The sequence below is a fragment of the Cervus elaphus genome, chromosome 12 (genome assembly GCF_910594005.1).
Source record: "Cervus elaphus chromosome 12, mCerEla1.1, whole genome shotgun sequence".
NCBI classification, from domain to species: Eukaryota; Metazoa; Chordata; class Mammalia; order Artiodactyla; family Cervidae; genus Cervus; species Cervus elaphus.
In genome coordinates, this window is record NC_057826.1 from 13,877,941 (window position 1) to 13,899,525 (window position 21,585).

General features: G+C 40.3%; 1 protein-coding gene across 2 annotated transcripts; it reads left to right on the forward strand.

Moving 5' to 3' along the window:
- The first annotated feature begins 34 nt into the window (after window positions 1-34).
- Window positions 35-21,585, forward strand: ALKBH1 (alkB homolog 1, histone H2A dioxygenase). 2 transcript variants are annotated; one of them, XM_043919203.1, is made up of 6 exons: window positions 35-235; window positions 1,271-1,379; window positions 4,918-5,080; window positions 16,210-16,300; window positions 19,323-19,516; window positions 20,412-21,585. In XM_043919203.1, exons 1-6 carry the CDS (start codon window positions 53-55, stop codon window positions 20,839-20,841), a joined length of 1,170 nt encoding a protein of 389 aa, XP_043775138.1. In that variant the 5' UTR covers window positions 35-52; the 3' UTR covers window positions 20,842-21,585. The 2 variants fall into 2 exon arrangements, with proteins under 2 accessions (XP_043775138.1, XP_043775139.1); XM_043919204.1 differs by having other exon boundaries at window positions 4,951-5,080.

Sequence of the window (21,585 nt, forward strand, 5' to 3'; positions counted from 1 at the left end):
TAATCCGGAGCACGGAAATCAGCTTCCGGGTCAGGAGAGGCTGGGCAACGAGATGGGGAAGATGGCGGCGGCAGTGGGCTCCGTGGCGACGCTGGCAGCGGAACCTGGGGAGGACGCGTTTAGGAAGCTTTTCCGCTTTTACCGGCAGAGCCGTCCCGGAACCGCAGACCTGGGAGGGGTCATCGACTTCTCGGTGTCCCACGCAGCCCGCGGCACGGGACCTGGTGCCCCCAAGGTACGGAGAGAGGAGCGGAGCGCTCGGAAGCGATGGGCTGAGCAGTTGTGGCTCAGGGACTTAGTTACCTCCTGACATGTGGAATGTTCCCGGACCAGCAATTGAACCTGTGTCCCCTGCGTTGGCAGGCGGACTCTTAACAACTGAACCACGAGGGAAGTCTCTTAAGATACTCTTAAATGCCAGGAAGCCTCCATAGGTCCCTTAAAAGTTTAATTTATAAGTAATTCACAAAGATAAAAAGTTAGGAGTTTCGGTTAGAAGTTTCACCTAAAAGAGAGCAACTATGGTGCTTTTAGTAGACAAAATTCCTAGTGTTTTATTGAAAGATTTTTTTTCTGACTAGAGCACTCCAGCCTGGTGTTCCTCAAAGCCCTGTTTAAACACCGTGGTTCAATTTCCTCAGAAGCATTATTGTTAGTCCTAACCAAAGGTAGTCCATATACCAAACACCTTTGATAATTCAGAATCTTATAAAAAAAAATCACAAAGGTGTGGTATCATAGGAGATGATAGTGTTAAAGGCCAGAGTAGGTCAGCTCCTCATAACGACTTCAATTTTGTATAGCTGTGTTGTGTTTATTAGTACATAGATGAGGAAACTGAGGATCTAAGATGTTAAGTGGCTCATCTAAGTCTTACATCAAATAAATGGTAGAACTAAGTTTGTTGTTGTTGTTCTGTCGCTAAGTTGTGTCCGACTTTTTGCAGCCCCATGGACAGCAGCATGCTAGGCTCCTCTGTCTTCCACCACCTCCTGGAGTTTGCTCAAATTCTTATGCATTGAGTCAGTGATGCTACTAACCGTCTCATCCTCTGCTGCCCCCTTGAGTTGGCTCTTGGCATCCGGCAGCCAAAGTATTGGAGCTTCAGCTTTAGCATCATTCCTTCCAGTAAATATTCAGGGTTGATTTAGGACCCCAAACTTAAGACTCCTAACTGCTGCACATCAGAAATGCGTTTAGAGGTTTGAGATTCTCAGAATTAACCTGTGAAATAGCTTTAGCCTGCTGACTTCTGTTTCCTTCCTGTCAGGTGGTCAAATCTCAGCTAAATTTGTCCTCAGTCAGTGACCATGATGCACTCAGAGCAGGACTTCAGCCGGTCAGCAAGTGGCAAGCCTACGGACTCCAAGGCTATCCTGGTGAGTTCAGTTGAGCTTAGGAGGCAAAAATTACTCAATCATTTGTCTAATTTTGGAGAAGGAGTAAATAGACAAAGAAGAAAACTAAATGTACAAATGTTTTGCTCCCAAACCCCTCCTGAATTCTTCCTTGTCTAAGATGTCCATTTATTTGGCATTTTCATAGGATAGAACAGGAGTCAGTAATGTGTGCCTTATAGTGCAGGAAGTGACAAACCAGGTGCAAATCAAAGATTAGAACCCTGACTCTGGGCTCCCTGCCACAGCTCTGAACTGAAGAAGCACTTCGAATTGATAGAGTAACGCATCACATTCACTCCAGTCACAAAATCCCTACATTCACAAATGATGTAACAACTTAAAAGCTGTTGCTGTTATCAAGACTGAATTTTTGAATAGAGAACTACAGTTAATGAAATCAAAAGTCCTATAAGGTGAAATAATCTAGATTTTTGAATTTCAGTGATGTCAGGTAGTTCACTTTACAGATAGAAAAATTAAGATAGTAATGAAAAGTGGGTAATGTTATTAACCTTTTTTCTAGGCTCATGGGGCCATTGTCGATTAATTATCATGAAACATTTAGAAAGTATATAATGCCTTATTTGGCCAGATGATCTTATATCTCCCTTCTGTTCCTCAAAGACATAAAGTTAACATTTCACTTGTGATTTCAAATGCAGGTCAAAAGCAAGAGAAATTCCTTTGAAAATGTAGTTTTTTTGTTGTTCCAAGAGCCAGGTCTGTGTTACAGCTATTAATACATTATGACAACTAAAGTGTATATGTTGCTATCATGGAAGGAGATAACAACTTTCATGCTTCTATAAAAGGCCACATGCACTTTTGTGTCTGAAGTCACCAAGGAAGGGGTTGAGTGGTGGCTTTTATATATGAAAGCACTGCTCTTCGTGCGTTTCAATAGATGAGCGTTTGTCATCAGTACTGTTTTGTGCCCCTTTTATTCCTGAAGGCGGCCCTTTACCTTTCAGGCCTTGATCCTGTCTTCATGGCCATGTTTACCAGATTGTTCAGGCTACAAAGTTTGGTTTTCTGTTGTCCGTGTTGGAATATAGGCATACCTTATTTTATTTTGCTTCACAGATAGTTTTATCTTTACAAACTGAAGTTTTGTGGCAACCCTGGGTTAAGCAAGTCTTTTTTTTTTTTCCAACAGCATTAGCTCACTTTGTGTTTCTGTCACATTTTGGTGATTCTCATAATATTTCAGCCCCTCCACCAGCAAAAAGGTTACAGCTCACTAAAGGCTCAGATGATGGTTAGTGTTTTTCAGCATTGTTTTATATAATCCAAATAAATAAAACTTTTAATTAAAGTGTGTTCATCGTTTTTTAGACATAATGTTATTGCATAAATAGAATACAGTATAGTATAAATTTTGTTGTACTGGGAAACAAAAAATCTTGTGACTTGCAATACTTGCTTTATTTCAGTGGTCTAAAAGTCAAAGTATCTGTGAGGTATGCCTCTACTTGGTATTTGAAGTTTTCTGGGATTTCACACTTAAGCTACATCATTTGAGTTGGTACTTCATTATGTCCTTAAAGACTTTATTCTGTCTTTCCTGCCATTATATAAGCTGCATTTGATAGAAGTACAATGTCCATAACATGGGAAATGAGTCTTACCTTACTCTGACTTGATCAGAAGGATTATGTTTACTTCAGGATCCTGCATATTCTAAAGGGACCTGAGTAAACCACAAGCTGTCCTTACAAGAGTGAGCAGGAGGGTGATGGGTCTGAAGACCAGAGACTGAGTCTTGGGTAGGGTAGACCTGAGGGGGACCATGATAACATCAAACATTATCCTACATAGAAACAGGTGGAAAATAGTGCATACTGGTGATTAAGGTCTGACACCAGACTCTGTGGGTTCATGTCCTGGCTCTACCACTTCGTACTGTGTGATCTTGAGCAAGTTTCTTAATCTCTTGGCCTCAGTTTCTTTATATGTAAAATGTGTCGAAAGATAGTACCCACTTTATAAGGATAGGATTCAGTGTGAGTGTACGTGTAAAGTACTCAGGTCAGTTTCTGGCACATAGTAAATGCTCAGTAAATGTTAGCTACCTAGTTAGAGGCATTTATCAAGAAGAATTGAAAACTGATTTGGGGTTGCTGTATGTGTCAGGACCTAAGACCAATGCATGAAAAATTAAAATTAGGCAAATTTTTACTCCATAAAAGGAAGACAGCAGTTGTCTGGAACCAACTGCCTATAAAAGTGTTCAATTTCCTGTCACTGCTCAAACCTGAATTAGATCGGAAGTATTCTTTGTTTAATGTGATATCTTTGAGAGTATTATAATATTCTTATTTTGTAAAGTAGTGATAACAGTCATTTATTGGAAATTTTTCTCATGTCTTTTTTTTTCTCCAAAATATCAACAGTTCTATCATTCTTAAAATTATTTGGAGAATTTGACTTATACATGAAATACAAAAATGACCTCCACACTTCTAAGTGAGTGTTCATTCCTGTCCTGAATTTTAGAAGAAGAGGGATCCCTTCTGTTCAGAACCAGTCTCTTCACCTTTTGATCCTGCCTTCTACCCCTTCCAGTTTTCAAGACCTCCCTCTGTTCCTTTTCCCTCTCCTATATTCAGCCAGTTCCTTTCTGCTGGCTCTTTGCTCATCATCTATAAGCATGCTTAGGTCTTTCCAAACTCTCCCCTTATTCTTCTATGGCTCCTTCTCAGCCTTTGTTTCCCTTCATAGCCAGACTTCTAAAAGGCATTATCTGTATAACTATCTCTACTGCTCTGTCTCCAGGTGCTTCTTGGGACAGAATTTTTCATCTGTCTTTAATTCTTAAGAAAGTCCATACAGTGTATGTTTGTTGAACGTTGATGAGTGAATCGTTAACTATGCATATGATTCCAGTTAGCATTGTTAATTCGTCTTTTACAGAGGAGAGATGGCTAGGTGTTTGCATACTGGACAGATGTCCATACCGTCTTTCTTCCCTGTTACAGTAGTCAAAGTTCAAAAGAGGCAGAAATCACAACAATTGTTCTGAGATAATATAATATTAAAAAAATAATAATTAGCCAGATATTAGAAAACAGAAAAGGCAAAAAGGCAACACTGAGATATCAGAGACATAGTAACTGCAGGAAGCAGCTTCCACCTCTGTAAATGATACTTGGTGAAATTTGAAGGGTGACTTGGCAGTTTTAGTTCTGAAGTTTGCTTCGGGGTAACACAATTAATAATTATAATTGTAATACTTGTTTCTCTTGAGAATAACTCAGAAAGCCAGAGATAATTGCATAGTGATAGATGTCTGGTGACCATCATCAAAACAGCTTTTTATTAAGTTGAAGGAACGCCTCTTCCTCTAAAACTGGAGTGTAAGAATGAAAATTTATGTTTATGTGTGGAAGCATTAGCAAAAGGAGGTGTGGAATAAATAATAAAGTAGGGGGTGTAAAGATGTCAACAAAAATAAATGATCTGATTAACTGATGGATAATTTCCTCCTCTCCTTTTTCTCTTGTCCATCTCCATATAGGATTTATTTTTATCTCAAACCCCTTCCTCCCAGGCTACCAGTGGCATTGGGTAAAGCAGTGCCTTAAGTTATACTCCCGGAAACCTAATGTATGTAACCTGGATAAGCATATGACTAAAGAAGAGACCCAGGATTTGTGGGAACAGAGCAAGGAGTTTCTAAGGTAAGTCATCCCAGTCACAATAAACCATCAGTATTCACCTCAGGTCATTACAGGTCTTTAAAGGGACTACTCTATAATAGTTCAGTGAAAGTAACTGATCTGCTTTTTTTTCTCTGATGTCCACTCAAATACAGCACAGTTATATTCTTTCCCCCAGGAACATTTGGACAGACGCTTTGACAGTTATAGTAAATTGAGATCCATTTTTAAAGTTTAGCTTATCATAGCTTAGATAATGAGTTCATCCTCATTAATCATTAGACAATTCATTTTTATTCAGCTTCACCCTTTTTTCTGCGTGAAGAGAGTTCCTTTGAAGCTTTATAGTATCCTGAAGAGAGTAACACTAAAAGCTCTTCTGCTCTCCTAGATGAAGTCAGTATTACTATCTGTTTCATGTTGGTCAGCAGTTTCTTCATGAAAACTAGTCTTTGTGCCTTAATGTTGTTTCAGCATTTCATTTATTCTACAGATATTTTTTGAGGGTCAGTTGTGTGCCAGACATGATGCTAAGCATTGGAGATACACAGTACAAAGATAAACAAGACACTGTCTCTGCACTCAGGAGTGCATAGTCTGTGGCAGGAACTCTATCAACAGGAATAAGATAACAGAGCTCAGAAAGTGTTAGGATAGGTGTTTATGAAAATGCTGTGGGGAATCAGAGGAAGAAGTAATTCTTACAGGCAGGGAAGAGGTGTCAAAGAAGGAAAAATGATTTTTAATTGGGCCCATTATCCTCTTTTTTTCCTCTATCCATTTGAAATGAATCTTCAAAAACAATTAGGTGTTTACACGTCAGAATAGCAAAAAGGCTGTTTGGGATAGAGAAAGCAGCCTTAGCAAAGACAGAGTAACTTGTTCTCTGATACAGGAGCACAGAAGGTATACATTCATGTGTTCATTCAGCAACTGTCTGTTGAGTTTCTGCTATGTCAGATTCTGTGCTTAAGTGTTAGAGATTCAAGACAGAAAAGACACAGTTCCTGCCTTCAAGGAGTTGTAGGTTAGTCAAGGACAGAGACATGTGCACATAGAATTAAATACAATTCGGAAAGTACAGGGATAGAGTTTGTAAGATAATGAGTATGGTCAAGTAAGTGGCTAGCTTGAAGGTGGATGATGGAAGATGCTTCCCGAAAGTCCTGAATAGGATTGGCAAGAGGTGACACCAGAAAGGTTGGTCGGGGCCAGATTGTAAGGAGGGTGGTGAAGTAAAGCACTGGTTCCAGAGCCCGTCGCCTGGGTTCAGGTCCTGGCTCTGCCAGCGGGGCAGAGCTTTACGGCTTTGTTGACTTCAGCGGTTTACCCTTTCTGTGCCTCATAGCAGTCTGTTCCTCACGTGATAGTGCTAGGGTTAAACAAGATGATACGTGAGAATGCCTTAGAACAGCCTGTTAAAACCTTTGTACCAGTTTTGTGTGTGTTGTTTGGACTTAATTTTCAGAAACTGTCATTGTTTAATGATACAGTTTTCAGAAACTATGTTATATTAATTCTAACAGGGAAATAGATGATTTTCTTAAGCTGAAAGGAAAATAACAGTAAAATGCATTGGTTTTCCTTTAAAAATCCTCTTGGTCTGTAGGTTACATTACAAGCGAAAGCAGTGAGGAAAATCCTGTTATTAAATATGTCTTCTGTAGAATTGAGAGCAAGTAGAGGAAGGTCCTGGCTGAGTGAAATTAGAGAGCTCAGAGTTTGTTACCTAAACCAGCCTCTGTTTTCAAAAAATTGATTTTTTTTGTTGTTTCTAACAAATGATTCTCTTGAAATGCCAGTTGTCATCTTCTAAGATAGCTCAGATGAATCTCTGTAATAAATCATCCTGTAAACAATGGTGAGATACCTTTTTTTTTTTGGTCTAATAAATTAGAAAAAATACAAAATGTGATGGTTATACCTTCTGTTGTCAAGGGTTGGAAGAAATTGATATGCTCAGACATTGCTGCCAGCCCTGAAAATCAATTAGGACCTACTTTTCCTTCTGTCACTGTAGGACAGATGTTTCAGTTTCCTCATCTGGAATACAGGGATTGGACTGGATAGCCATTCAGAGTGGCTGGATCTTGGTCAGAGTCACCTAGACAGTACTTGCCAGTTCTCCCACTTTCCCAGGGTGTATCAGAAAGGGAAAGGGTCTGTGGTTCAAAAAGATTTCCCTAGAGATTTTGGTTATCTACTGTTACATTCACAGTAAGAACCACTGAATTAGAGGACCTCTAAGAATCCTTTCAATTTTAACTTTCTAGGTTTCTGTGGTCGGGGCAGAAGAAACTTATAAGTAGAAAATGAAATATTTGGGACATATAAGCAAAAATAGATCTGTTCACAAAATTAGGGCACCCCAATTTTATGTTTTGTTCAGAGTTTGTTGTCAGTGAATGATGTAGCTAGAGATCCTCACACAAAGAGTACAATAGTTGGGCGTAAGCATCTTTATTGCAGCATTGCTTGTGATGGGGGGAGTGAGAAACAGCATAAGTGTCTGTCAGCAGGATTTTACATCACCTAAGTGTCTCTCTGTAAGCAGCTTTATTATCGCATGGTTTATAATGGAGGGGAGAGGATGAGAAACAACCTGAGTGTCAACAGGAGATCAAACGTGACAGACCCAGTAGTAGAATCAGGCACTAAACAGCCATTGAGAAATCCCACCTCCAGCCCTCCAACAAATACAATAGCATCTACAGTCATAATGAATAAAATCATGCCTTGGTATCTCCATCACATCCACCCTAGTCTAAAGCCACCATCACTTAACTGCAATGGCCTCCTAACCCGTCTGCTCTTGTGTCTGCTCTTGTCTCTCTCTACATAGAATCTGTTTTCTACATAGAGTATGAAAATCATGTCACATCTTGTATAGTTCTTATCTGCAGTATCAGTATCAGTTCAGTCTCTCAGTCGTGTCCAACTCTTTGCAACCCCATGAACTGCAGCACGCCAGGCCTCCCTGTCCATCACCAACTCCCAGAGTTCACCCAGACCCATGTCTATTCAGTCGATGATGCCGTCCAACCATCTCATCCTCTGTCGTCCCCTTCTCCTGCCCTCAATCTTTCCCAGCATCAGGGTCTTTTCAAATGAGTCAGCTCTTCGCATCAGGTGGCCAAAGTATTGGAGTTTCAGCTTCAGCATCAGTCCTACCAGTGAACACCCAGGACTGATCTCCTTTAGGATGGACTGGTTGGACCTCCCTGCAGTCCAAGGGACTCTCAAAGAGCCTTCTTCAACACCACAGTTCAAAAGCATTCAATTCTGATGCACACCATCCAGAGTCAACACAGACACCACCTCCGAGTTTGGGAGACCCCCAGTCTGTGCACACTTCTGACCAACTGGGTACAAATTCAGGGGAATTCCCATGATGTCTTAGAACCCGTGATCTCCCTTCACTCAGTGGAACAATTCTCAAAACTCAAGAAAGCATTATACTTATGATTATAATTTTATTATAAAAAGTACAGATCAGGGCCATCCAGTGAAGAGCCTACAGAGTGATGTCTGAAAGGATCCTGAACGCAGAGCTTCCGTGTCCTCTTCCCAGGGAATCAGGACATGTGGCTCTCACAGGAAGCTCCCCCGAGGCCTGATGTTTGCAGTGTTAATTGGAGTTTCACCACTTGAGCATGATTGATTGAATCATGATTGAACTCAGAACTCAGTCTACCTGCCTAATACCACTTTCTAGCTTGACAGACCCACATCCTGAGTCATCTCTAAGCATAAACTCAGGCGTGGTCTTAGGGTCCAGAGTAAATAACAGATACTCCTATCCCTTCCAGAAATTCCAAGGGTTTAAAAGCTTGCTTTAAAGAACCAGGGAAAAATACCAGTCAAATTCTTTGTGTACAGTCCCATCACACTTGGAACAAAATCAAATGTCTTTATCAAGGCTGTAAGGCCTACACAATCTGACTGTCCCCCCTCAGCTCCTGTTCATATTTGTAGAATTCATTGGTTAATGGATACTTTTTTATACCTCTTGAATTTTTTGAATATATTATCTATTCAAAAATAACTTCAAACAATAAGACGAGGGAAAATGTACATTTAAATAAGAGAACTTTGCTTTATTTATTTCATAAGTTAGCTTATGCAATGCTTTGTATCCATTTTTGTGTTCTATGTAGGTGAAGGCTTTTTTCCATTGATATTTTCTGTATGGAAGCAGAATTAACCCCTTGCCCTTTCTTCTTCTTTAAGACTGTTTATGATGCTGTTATAGCATGTATCATAACGAATCCCGGCATCTGCCCCTTCTCCCACTGTCTGCCCTGCCCCCTCCCCCAGACCTTGAAAATTTTGTAGCCTTGGTGCCAACCACAGTTCTTTGTATGTATTGGAAGGTGCTGAGTAAATATTAATTTTAAGTAAATTGTTAGCTTCTCTGCTAGCCCAGTAAAAGTATAATGCTAAACTTGAGAATGATTGATTAAAGACTGTATATAGTATCCTTATATTTTATTTTCATTCATTTATTAAATAATGTATATTTATTCTTTAGGAAATACTTGGTGCTAGCATAGATATGAAGATTAAAACTCAGCCCCTGCCTTTGAGGAAGAGACTATTTAAGGAGGAATTCAAGTACTTTGATAACATATTTACAGCACTAAAACTGGACGCTTTAATAGAGGAAGTGGCAGAGTTCTGTGTGAGCACTGTAGAGGCGTGAGAGACTGAGTCCACTTCCTGAAGAAGTGTTTAAACTGTGTGTGAAGAAGCAAATTAGAAACGTCGAGAGTCGAGCAGGAGAGGAAAGAGCATCGCAGAAAATTGCGTGGTCGGGACGTAGCCATGAAAGACGGAAGGTAGGATACCCTGTAGGAAATGCTTGGAGACAAAACTCGAAAGGTTAGGGCCAGATTATAAGGGGGTTTCCATGCCGTATAGTGTTGATGAAAAATTAACTGATCTAAGAAAGAAGTGGAAATATTGTATTTGAACCAAGCTGAGGATTACTACCTGGAAATAGCATGTGAGAAAGCTCCAAGAACTTGTTAGAAGCTGTTAGAAGTCAAGGCACAGTTGCATAAGTTTTCTGAGACAGAGAGCTAGGTATGAAATGATGGATTATTGACAGTTTACAGAGTCTGTTTCTAAGCATCCCCTTACAAGATCAAAAAGGAATGTTATCTTTTAAGGAATTATCATATTGAATCTGGGAGAATGTTACTCTTTATATGAGCAGGTATTTCTGCCAGTGGGGGAGGTTTGATCAATGCATAATACAGATACACAATGCATAGTAAAGGGGAGAGAGGGAGCCTAAAGGCAGAGAATTTTTTTTTATGTTTAAATTTTTCTTGTCTTGCCATAAAATATGAATTTTTTTCACAATAAGAAAATGTGGACTTTGTCCTTGTAAATGGGGAATTTAAGATTAGTAATAGATTTTTCACTTTAGAGAATTTTTGTGACAGTGCAGAAAATGGACTACAAATTTAATCATTGCAGAAAGCACAGTTAAGAATTTAGCTTACTAACGCATGCAAAAGATAATGCGGGTCTGGTAGAGACATTTTCTATAAGACTTGGTAAGCAGAAGACTATGAAAAGTGACAGAAAAGTAGTTAAGGATTAAACACAGATTTCTAAGTGGCAGGTAGATTAAGTTTGGGCAAAGTGGGGGGTGTTCCAGATTTATTGAGATATAATTGACATATAACATTGTGTTATCCAAGGTGTACAACATAATGATCTAATACGTGTATAATTTCAAATGATTATCACAATAAATTTCATTAACATCAGTTACCTCACATCATTACAATTTCTTTTTCTTGTTTTAAGAACATTTCTATTCTCAACTACTTTCAAATATACAATACAGTGTTAACTATAGTCACTACACTGTCCATTGGGCTTCCCGGGTGGTACTAGTGGTAATCCTTGCCTGCCAGTGCAGGAGACACAAGAGACGTGGGTTTGATCCCTGGGTCAGGAAAATCTCCTGGAGAAAAGAATGGCTACCCACTCCAGTATTCTTGCCTGAAAAATTCCATGGGGTGGTCTGCAGTCCATGGAACCGCAAAGAGTCGATAATGACTCAGCACACATGTGGTACTTTACACCTCCAGAACCTCTCTTCCTATGACGGGTTTTTATCTTTTGACTGCCTTTACCTATGTCATACACACGCGCGTGCGCACACACACACACCCCACCCCATGTCATGCACACACACACACACACACACACACACACACACACACACCCCACCCCACCTCCCCGCTGTCTCTGGCAACCACCAATCTGTTCTGTATCAGATTTTTTAGATTCCACATAGAACTGTGATCATACAGTATTTGTCTTTCCCTGATTTATTCCACTTAGCATAATGCCATCCAGTTTTATCCATGTTGTCACAAATGACAAGATTTCCCTTTTTAATGGCTGAATATAGAACTACTGTATGATCCAGCAGTTCACCTTCTAAGTTTATATCCAAAGGAAACAAAATCATTATCCCAGAAATATATCTGCACCTCCATGTTCATTGGAATATTATATACTGAGATTTTTAATGGAAAAAAGATTGGAGGAAGAGAGTGAGCAAAGATAATCCTTAGTGTAATTTGGGGCTTATTGTTTTTGAAATGCCTGTGGAGTATCCACATGGAGATGTCTCTGCCTTTGGAAATAGAGAGCTGAGCAAGGTTTAGGAATCAAGTGAGAGACAGAGGGATATGGGAGTTAGACGGGACGACCGTCATCATAAAGCAGCAGTGGGAGTGAGGTGGCGTTTTGTTTGTTTGTTTATGAAAAACATACAGAGAGGCAACTGGGCCTAGGGAGCGTCAGGTCTGGGTGAAAAAAATCACTATTGGAAAGCCAAGGTAGGAAAGTGTTTCCAAAACAAGACAAGGACCAGGACTTAGGATCTGATGATTAAATGGTATCATTGAAACTAAAGTAGTTTTTGTAAAGTGTAAGCAAAAGTGAGATCTAAGTGAGAAGAGAGAGTGGGGGCAGCTGATGTTGAGTCCTTTGGGATGATTTAATCATGGAGAGAAGGAGAGCTATGGAGCAGACAGAGGCGGGACTTAGGGTGCCTAACTAAGAGGTCAGGTGTGAAAAGTGTTTTTTGTTGTTTTTTTTCTTAAGTTTGTGGAAATGTTGAACATTTTTTACAGGATCAAGAGGAAGAAACAAATAAAAAGGAAGGTTGGAAATACGAGAAGAAAGATAATGGAGAAAGGCCTCAGCAACTACATCAGGGAAATGGGAGACAGTGTAGGTGGAGAATGGGCCTTAATGGAAAGCAATAAGACCACTGCTGAAACCAGGAAGGAAGGACAGAGTAAGGATTTCAAACAGCATAGAGGTGTAGGAGAGGGAAGTTGAAATCATTAACTGGATCTTTTGAGTGGGCGTCTGTATTCTCTTTGTCCTGGAAGGGAATAGGGGCAGGACTGAGGACTTGAGATAAATGGTGAAGGTTTAGAACAGAAAGTGGAAGATGAGATAAAACTAACACTTGCAAGATAGCGAAAGGGTGTTACAGTAGAATTGGATGTCCATTCGCACTGGTTACTGAGAGATTCAGGTTAAGAAGAGAAACAAAACTGGAAACACTCAAATGCTGAAAAACTGGAGTGCTAGAGACCTGAGATGCAACGTTAGGTTTAATGAAAGTGAGAGACTAGGAAAGGAAGAAGGACCGAAGCTGTGGTTGTGGAGGGAAATATTCAGAGTGGTGAAAGACACAGTCCCTAAATCTTTTAAAATGATTGAAGACGCAATACCTGTAGTAGGATGTTGAAGGTTTTCTATCATAAACAACTTCCAGATTTCTGTCCTAAGTTAGAACTTGGTTCACTAATGTCCCTGGAGGCAAGGAAGAAAAAACACCAGTGCTTACCCACTGCATGGAGAGTGGGCAAGCAGGACGGGAGTTCATTTCCACACAGCTTGGGTTCAGTTGAAAGCAGTGCTGTAGAACGAGATTTTTGAGAGAAATGCTAACACTTACATAAAGGTTTTCCCCTGACAGAAACTGAGCAAAGTGCTGAGTGGGCGTTCAGCAGGGGAGAAGGTGCAAGCTTTGCCCATCCATCGTCTGCTGGCTGCTGCCTGGAGGGGCAGCACGTTTCTGTTTGCAGTGAGCACCAATAATTAGGGTCATACCTGGTTGAAAACCTCCTGGATAATTGGTGAAGATTTAAAGTTAGGTTAGATGGCGACATTCCCTGCATTCCTTCGGGTAGATAAGCAGCTCCATTACTGCTAAGCCTTCTTGGCTTCTTCCTTTTGGACAAGTCAGGCTTAAAAAAAGAACAGCCCACCCTTCCCTTCATTAACCCCCTAGTATTTTCTGCCTGAAAAAGATCAAGGAGCATGTGAAACCTGGTTTGAGCCTTATACTACTCCCACTGTTCAAATGAATTTTTTGGAATCTTTATTACCCAGGACGCCCATGGGGCCCAGAAGAGTCCCTAGGTGCTACTAAAAAAAGAAATGTCTAGCACAGGCCAGTCCTGCTCTCACATCTTGAAGGCAATTGTTACAGCAATTGTTGCTACTTTCCTTCCAGAAATCCTATACAAAAGCAAGAATAGAAGTCAGGTTTTCAAAAGAGGATATGAAATAAGGGGTAGAATTTCATACCTACATTATATAAACACACATATACACATTTTCTCCTCAAAATGGCACACTCAGAATTAATCTTTTACTAAGCAAATTTTAAACTTTTTTTTCCCTTCTGTTACGAAAACTGGAGTTAATGCCTGTGAAAGTATGGCTCTTCTCTGGCTGCTTTCGCATCCTGGACCAGTGTCCCTCTATAATATTCATATAGAACAAAACCCAAAGCCTTTTGTATAGTGATACAGTTAAGGTAGAAAGAGATGTTCTTTTTGGTTTCCTAGAAAAACAAAAATTTTAAAGGTTCATGTTACAAGCTATATCTTCATGCTTGGTTGTTACTAGAATTTTGATTATTAAGATCATAAACTGTATGTGTTGGTTATAGTAGCGTATACCCTGTTCTTGAAGAACAGTAGACCCAATCTTTTGATGAAAAGCAGTTTTTTGGTGTCACCTCAAATGTCTAAAACACCATCAAATTTTCAGAGCTGCCTTGTTACCTTTATTTGTACAGATCAGTCTGGTTTTGGGTTCTTTGTCAAGAATAAAATGATCTCTTATTGAGAGAAATAAAAGGTTGTGTGTGTGTGTTTGGCTAGAATAGTGTTTCTCAGAGTATGGTCCCTGAATCAGCAGCATCAGCATGGTTTGAAGAAGCCCAGTGCCCAGATTTTTACTGGAGGATGGTACATAGGCAATCTCTGCCTGACAGGTACCAAAATTCAGACTCCCAGAAGGAAGGCACGTGTTCAGCATAAACTATATTGTTTATAGGGACACCATAGGAACCGTGAGCTTGGCCAAGGGCCAACCTGATATAGTCCTTTCAAAGGATAGAAGTGGGACCTGCTGGGCCTCTTTTTTTCACAGTTGTGCTAAATAAGTTAGTAGTTGATCCATTTCTTTTATTTAGTTACTGGTCTTGGTGTTGGGGCTTCCCTGGTGGCTCAGTTGGTAAAGAATACGCCTGCAGTGCTGGAGACATGGGTTTGATCCCTGGGAAGATCCCCTGGAGGAGGGCATGGCAACCCACTCCAGTGTTCTTGCCTGGAGAATCCCCATGGACAGAGGAACCTGGCGGGCTGCAGTCCATGGGGTTGCAAAGAGTCAGACACGACTGAGCGACTGAGCATGCACTGCTCTTGGTGTATGTCTGTGTTGCAATGTCCTTAGAATGTAAACTCTGAGGACAGACAGACCCTGTAAGCTATCAGACATCAAGATGAGTGCCGCTTACACTGTGAGCCTGCAGCAGATCCTTCGCTTCTGCTCATGCTCTCCCTATATTGCCTACTGCATCACTTTTTGTTTAAATGCCGGCCGTTCTTCAATGCCATACTCAACCTCCCAACTTTACCATGAAGGCTTAACTAATTAGACTGTTGACTTTGAACTTGCCTTCTCCTGATTCTGGTGGTCTTGTGCTATCCATTTTAGTGCTAGATTTTCTACAACCTTAAATTTTCCCCTCATTTCTTATATTTATCTGTCATCTCCTGTCAAAATATAAACTCCTTAAAGCAGTCCAGTCTTTTCTGCTTTAAAGAGTAGTGGTTCTTAGATTAAAAAAAGATTGATTAATGATGTAAATTACATAGAAAAACTAAAATGATTCTTGTATTTTACAAGAAGGCCTAGCATTCTTGTATTTTTAGATATTTAGAGGTGAATCAAGCAAGCAGGCTTCTTTAGAAAAAGAGTAGTTAAGAAATTCCCTGATGGTCCAATGGTTAGGACTCCATGCTCCCCCTGCTGAGGGCCCAGGTTCAGTCCCTGATCAGGGAACTAACATGCTGCAAGCGATGCTGTGTGGCTTTAAAAAAAAAAAAGAGTAGTTAACCCCATAGATTTGATTAGACTAGATTATAATTACAGAAAGGACACCTCCATTTTATAGAAACCTCCTGTGGTTTAAATAAGGTAATGTTAGAAACCAGATCAATTAAAGTGGCCATTAATTGTTAGCTAAGCCTCAGGTATTTAAGTTGTTATGTGAGGTTAAAGAAGGTATTTTAAAAAAAGGTAATTTAAAAAAAAGTAATTTTTGATTGTATACTATATTTTGCCAAACTTTTTTCCACCCAAACTGCAATGCTAGGAAGCCACCATCATTCTAGACATAATGGTAGCTGTAATTAATCATGTCCTGCTTTCAGCAAACAAAATTGTAAGTGTTCTGTTAGCCAAATTTTCAATTATCCATAGGACTCTTTGTCCCATTTTCCATGGATAGGTAAAGACATTTCTGTTGTCATTTTATCATTATTGATATTCTGGAGACTCACGCTTTAAACTTGATCCCATTCAGCAGAGGATTTAGAGCCAAGGATTAGAAATTAGCATATTTTGTGGGCCCAAAATAGCTAGCATATTTTTGGTAGTATTACATTCTTGGTCAACTCATTTATCTGTTTTAATTTCCCCTGAGATCTTGGCTAACTGCTTATATAGATACCAAATTTAGACTCCGGGATCCATGCAACATGCTTTTGATGCCATTTGCAATGAATAAATCGTCTCCAATTTTGCAGGTGTAAAGAAGTGAATAAACGGAGACCCCGAAGTTTGCTAGAGAAACTGCGCTGGGTGACCCTTGGCTACCATTATAACTGGGACAGTAAGGTATTCAGATTTTCTTGCTAATTTCATTGATTTTCATTTTTATGCTTCTTGGGCCCACATAGTTTGACTTCTTTCTGGCCAAGCTTAAAGTATCAGATTATTCATTTGCGGGAGGGTTTCTTTAATATATTCCCTTCTTTAAAATCCTTTTAAAACAGACTCTGAAGAGGAATGAATAATTTATCAAGAGAAAAGTACTTTTTCATGTGCTCTCAGATTATATTATTTCATCAGAAGTCATTGATGCTTTCTCTGGGGAGGTTTCAGGGATACAGATTTTTCTTTCCTGTGTTCATGAGGAGTTTTCAATTATAATCTTTAGTTCCATTGTTATTTAGTGTTTGTTGATTATTTTCTACATAATGGGTGCATGGAGTGAAAGAAGCTCCATGTACTTACAGTGTTCTCTTCTATCAACTCACAAAAGAACTTTCAAGATCTAGATTCCTTTGACTGCTATATAAGGTCTGTGCAGGGGAGAGATGGGAAAGAATGTCTACAGTTAAAGTTCCATGTTTTCTTGAGGTACAATTTCTTCTTTCCTGACCCTTGGGCTTCAGAAAATGCCTCCTTTATCGCTGACATCTTAATGCCACTTTTCTCAGTGAGGTGTTTGCCACCAAAAGGACTTAATTCTGAGGATAAACTGAATCAAATTGGCATGAACCGTCTTTCTACTAACCAGTTACTTTTTAAAAGCTCTATAGTTTCAGTCAGTCCAGCTTATTAATAAATGTATTAACTACTCAGAATAGTAATAAATGTTGCTCAGAACTATTCATGATATGTCTTATTTTCAGTGATACAGCTTTACTGGAAAACCAGACATCTGTATTTGGGGAAATGGCCATGTGGGTTTCTTCTGGTTAGCCAGCCTGGATTTGAATCCTGCCTTCAATATGAATAGTGTCTAACCTCACCAGATGATTGTGAGGATTAAATGATTCATGCCTTTATAGTGATTACAGTAGTGCCTGACTGTGACGAGCAGTTAATGCAGTAACACGGTAAATGTGAGCTCACTGGTTTTTAAGGCACTAGTTTTATTGTAGACACTGTTCTTTTCCAAGGACCTCAAAGTTAGCCTCACTTACTAAGAAGAGCTTGGTGTGAAATTAGTCAAAAAACACTGACTGGTTAATAAGAGAAAAGTAAGAGAGAATCAAGAAACAAGTGTAGTGCATAGGGAATTTGGATAGGGATAAAAGCCCAAAAAGGTAATTGTTTTGTTATAGCAGAGATGATCGAGTGCTGTAAGTCGTTGGTCTTTTAAAGGACTAAAACAAAATGGTAGAGAAAACCTTCTCTAACTACACTCATAATTTTGAGAAATTAAATAGGAGCTCTTATTTGTAGTACAGGAAAAAAGAGAATAAAAAATTAAAACAGATTCCAACTGAAGAGGCTTGGCCATCCATCAGAGACTTTTCAGAAAACTCTGATTTTTCTAATCAGATCTGAGGTTGATTGAATAGCAGGAGGACTGAGAGAGGAGCATCAGACCAAGGAAGAGTGTCGGATGCTGCTGGCTTACACGGCCCTCAGACCTGTCTGCTGCCTTGTTCTCAGATTGTGTGTTTTGTATAGAGAGTGTTCTGGCCTTAAAGAATTGTGACCCTTAGGTACAGAAAATAGAGGCAGTTCAGAAAGGTAAGTGGTGAAAATTACTTGCATTTTAAGGTCCTGACTTGACCACAGCGTAAGTCAGTTTAAATGTTTTGAGCATGTCAGCCCATCAGATTGACCAATGAAATCACATGAAGCTACGTTGCAGACTAGTTTTTAATTGATAAACTTTCTGCCTTCTGTCCCAGGATCCCGTCCAGGATACATTACATTTAGTTGGCGTGTTTCTGTAGGCACCTCTTGGCAGTGGCAGAGTTCTGACTTGCCTTTTTACCCTAGGAGAACTCTCATGTTTGGGGTTAGAGTGGGCTTCCCTGGTAGCTCAGCTGATAAGGAATCCGCCTGCAGTGCAGGAAACTCCAGTTCGATTCCTGGGTCGGGAACATCTGCAGGAGAAGGGATAGGCTACCCACTCCAGTATTCTTGGGCTGCCCTTGTGGCTCAGCTGGTAAAGAATCTACCTGCAATGTGGGACACCTGGGACCAATCCCTGGTTTGGGCAGATCCCCTGGAGAAGGAAAAGGCTACCCACTCCAGTATTGTGTCCTGGAGAAGTCCATGGACTGTATAATCTATGGGGTCGCAGAGTCAGACACGACTAAGTGACTTTGAGAGAGAGGTGTGACTGCTTTGTATGTTGACTCCGTGCAGGGTGAATTTGTCGGATTTATCACCGCTCAGCGCAGTGCCACCATATCATAGGTGCTCAGTGTTTTGAATTGGCTCAATATTAGATTACTGGATCCCTCAAAAATGCGTGGCTATTAAGAAGACAAACTTTTATTTTTGTATATAAAAAGCTTTATGTATAAAAGAAATAGGCTATAAGGATATATTATACAACACAGGGAATATAGCCAATACTTTACAATAACTATAAATGGAGTATAATCTGCAAAAGTTTTGAATCACTGTGTTGTATATCTGAAACTAATATAAAGTAAATCAGCTGTACTCCAATAAAAAAATTTTTAAGGGCTGTATTAATATCACCTGTGGTAGAGAACAGACTTGTGGTTGCCTCGAGGCAGGGTGGGGAGGAGGGATTGGGAGCTTGGGGTTAGCGGGTGCACGCTGTTGAAAACAGAACGGATGAACCAACAACAGGTCCTGACAGCACAGGGCACTGTATTCGGTATCTGGTGATAAACTGTAACGGAGAAGAATGTGAGAAAGAAGCATGCACGGGTGTGTCTGAGTCACTTTGCTGTACTGCAGAAACTGACAGAACGCTGTCAGTCTGTCGGTCAGTACACTGCCTGTAAATTAGATGGTTTTTTTTTTTTTTAATTTTTTTTTAATTAGATGGTTTTAAAGTGGTGGTTAATCTTATGCCAGTCTCCTCTTTTCCTGAGATCATTGTTTATTTTTCTTATTTTCCCTGCTTTTATCAAAGAGATACTCAGCAGATCATTATACACCTTTCCCTTCTGACCTGGCTTTCCTCTCAGAGCAAGTAGCTGCTGCCTGTGGATTTCAGGGTTTCCGAGCTGAAGCAGGTATCCTGAATTACTACCGACTAGACTCCACACTGGGGATCCACGTAGACAGATCTGAACTAGATCACTCCAGACCCCTGCTGTCATTCAGGTGAGTTGGGTCTAGGGATTTTGAATTACTTTTTATCATTTCATTCCTTTTTATAAAGCATTTTTAAGCTTAAATTAATAAAAACATTAAATTTTTTAAATGGGTGAGCTCAATAATCTTTCACTTCTGGGCATCTTCGCAGTGTAGCATAAGTAAAATTAACATCGCCCTTTTGGGTAATGACCAAGTTATGATTAATATTTCTGTTTAAGATGCATGGATTCTGTCTTTCATAATTAGAAGTATTGTCAGTGTCTGTGGAATAGATGAGTGGTAAAGGACATAAGACAAGGGAGTGATCTTTTTGAAATAGAGAGGAGGAAAGCACAGAAGTCCAAGTAGTTTACTCTCTTTGTCTCCCTGAATGTAAGTTTATATTTTTCCAGAGTGCTGCACCTGTATCTTCACAGGAAAGTGCCTGAACAGAATCTTACTAACTGCCTTATCTTTAAAGTGAACAGAAGTGATAAATATCTAGTAAAAAAAAAAAACCCAAATAAATTTTTATTTGCTTATTTAATTGCTTCAAAATCTATTTTGCAGTAGTTCTGTGGGCTCTAATAAATTTTGGTAGCAGACCTTGAACTAGTCACTCACAGACCCAAACCAGAAAAGAAGGATCTTAGCACAGTTTAAAAAGGAGGATTGGGACTTCCCTGGCAGTCCACTGGTTAGGGCTTGGTGCTTTCATTGCCATGGGCCTAATCTCCATCCCTGATTGGGGAAGTAAGACCCCATGAGCCACACAGCACACATACCTCCCTTCCCAAAAGGAGTATTTGGAAGCAATAAGTATCAAGCCGAAATTAGAAAACTAGTGCAGTTGGCAGTTAACTCTCCCAACCGTGGCTAATAACAGAAACTTACTATTGTGTGGTGTTTTTCTTTTTCGTAGCTTCGGACAGTCTGCCATCTTTCTCCTGGGTGGCCTCAAAAGAGACGAAGCCCCCACCCCCATGTTTATGCACAGTGGTGACATCATGGTGATGTCAGGTTTCAGCCGCCTGCTGAACCATGCGGTCCCGAGGGTCCTTCCCAGTGCAGAAGGGGACAGCCTGCCTGGCTGCCTCGGGGCGCCTCTCCCAGCTGACCTCCCCAGAGACTCGGTGGTGGAGCCCTGTTCTCTGGAGGACTGGCAGGTGTGCGCCAGCTACCTGAAGACTGCTCGCGTTAACATGACTGTCCGGCAGGTGCTGGCCGTGGGTCAGGACTTCCCTTTGGAACCCACGGAGGAGAATAAAAGAGACATCACTGCGGAAGGTTCCTGCCATCTGGATGATGACAATAGCCAAGTCAAACGAGCGAGGTTAAGCCCTGACTACTGAGACTTGGAGAGCCCATTCTTCTGCTCCGGCAGGTTCTACAGGAAATGGCTGTGCTGTTTTGTATTGCCATCGACTTTAGCACCAAGACAAGCCAAAAAACAGAGACAGGGAAAACCTCATCACCGATCACACTGTTGCCTTCGAACTCATCCTGAAGAGGAAACTGATTAACCACTTTGTTCAGAGAAGTGTTTGACATTGTCCAGTCCTGGTTAGGTTTTGGTGCTAAAGTACAGAGAAGTCCAAGAGGGTATGACCTTCCACAAGAGCCTTCTCAGCCTTGCCATCACCTTTGAGCGAGGTAGAAGTGCCATGCCTTTCCATGTCTATGGCATCTTTAAATACCTCAAGTTTTGTTGATGGGAAACATTATTCTCCTTCCACCACCCTATCTAGGGATTTGTGGTAAAATGTGGTTCCATGAACCAACCATTAGTCTTACCTTAATTCTTCCAATCGACGTGAATCCTTTGGACTTCTCTGGTCTTCACAGAAGAATCCTATACACATAACTGGAAATCAAATCTCCTAGAAAAGAAATTAGTCCCAGCTATCTCTCTTGCCTAAAAGGTAAACACGTATAAACCCAAGGAAAGAGGAACAGTAGTTTCTCCAGATGTCTTTTGGGTCTGTAAACAGTTCCGTTGGCTTTTAAATTCAATTTTAATTGTTGGACTAAAAAAATCCTAAGGGTATTCTGTAACTATTTTCTCCATGAATAAACTTACTCAATTTTAAATTAAA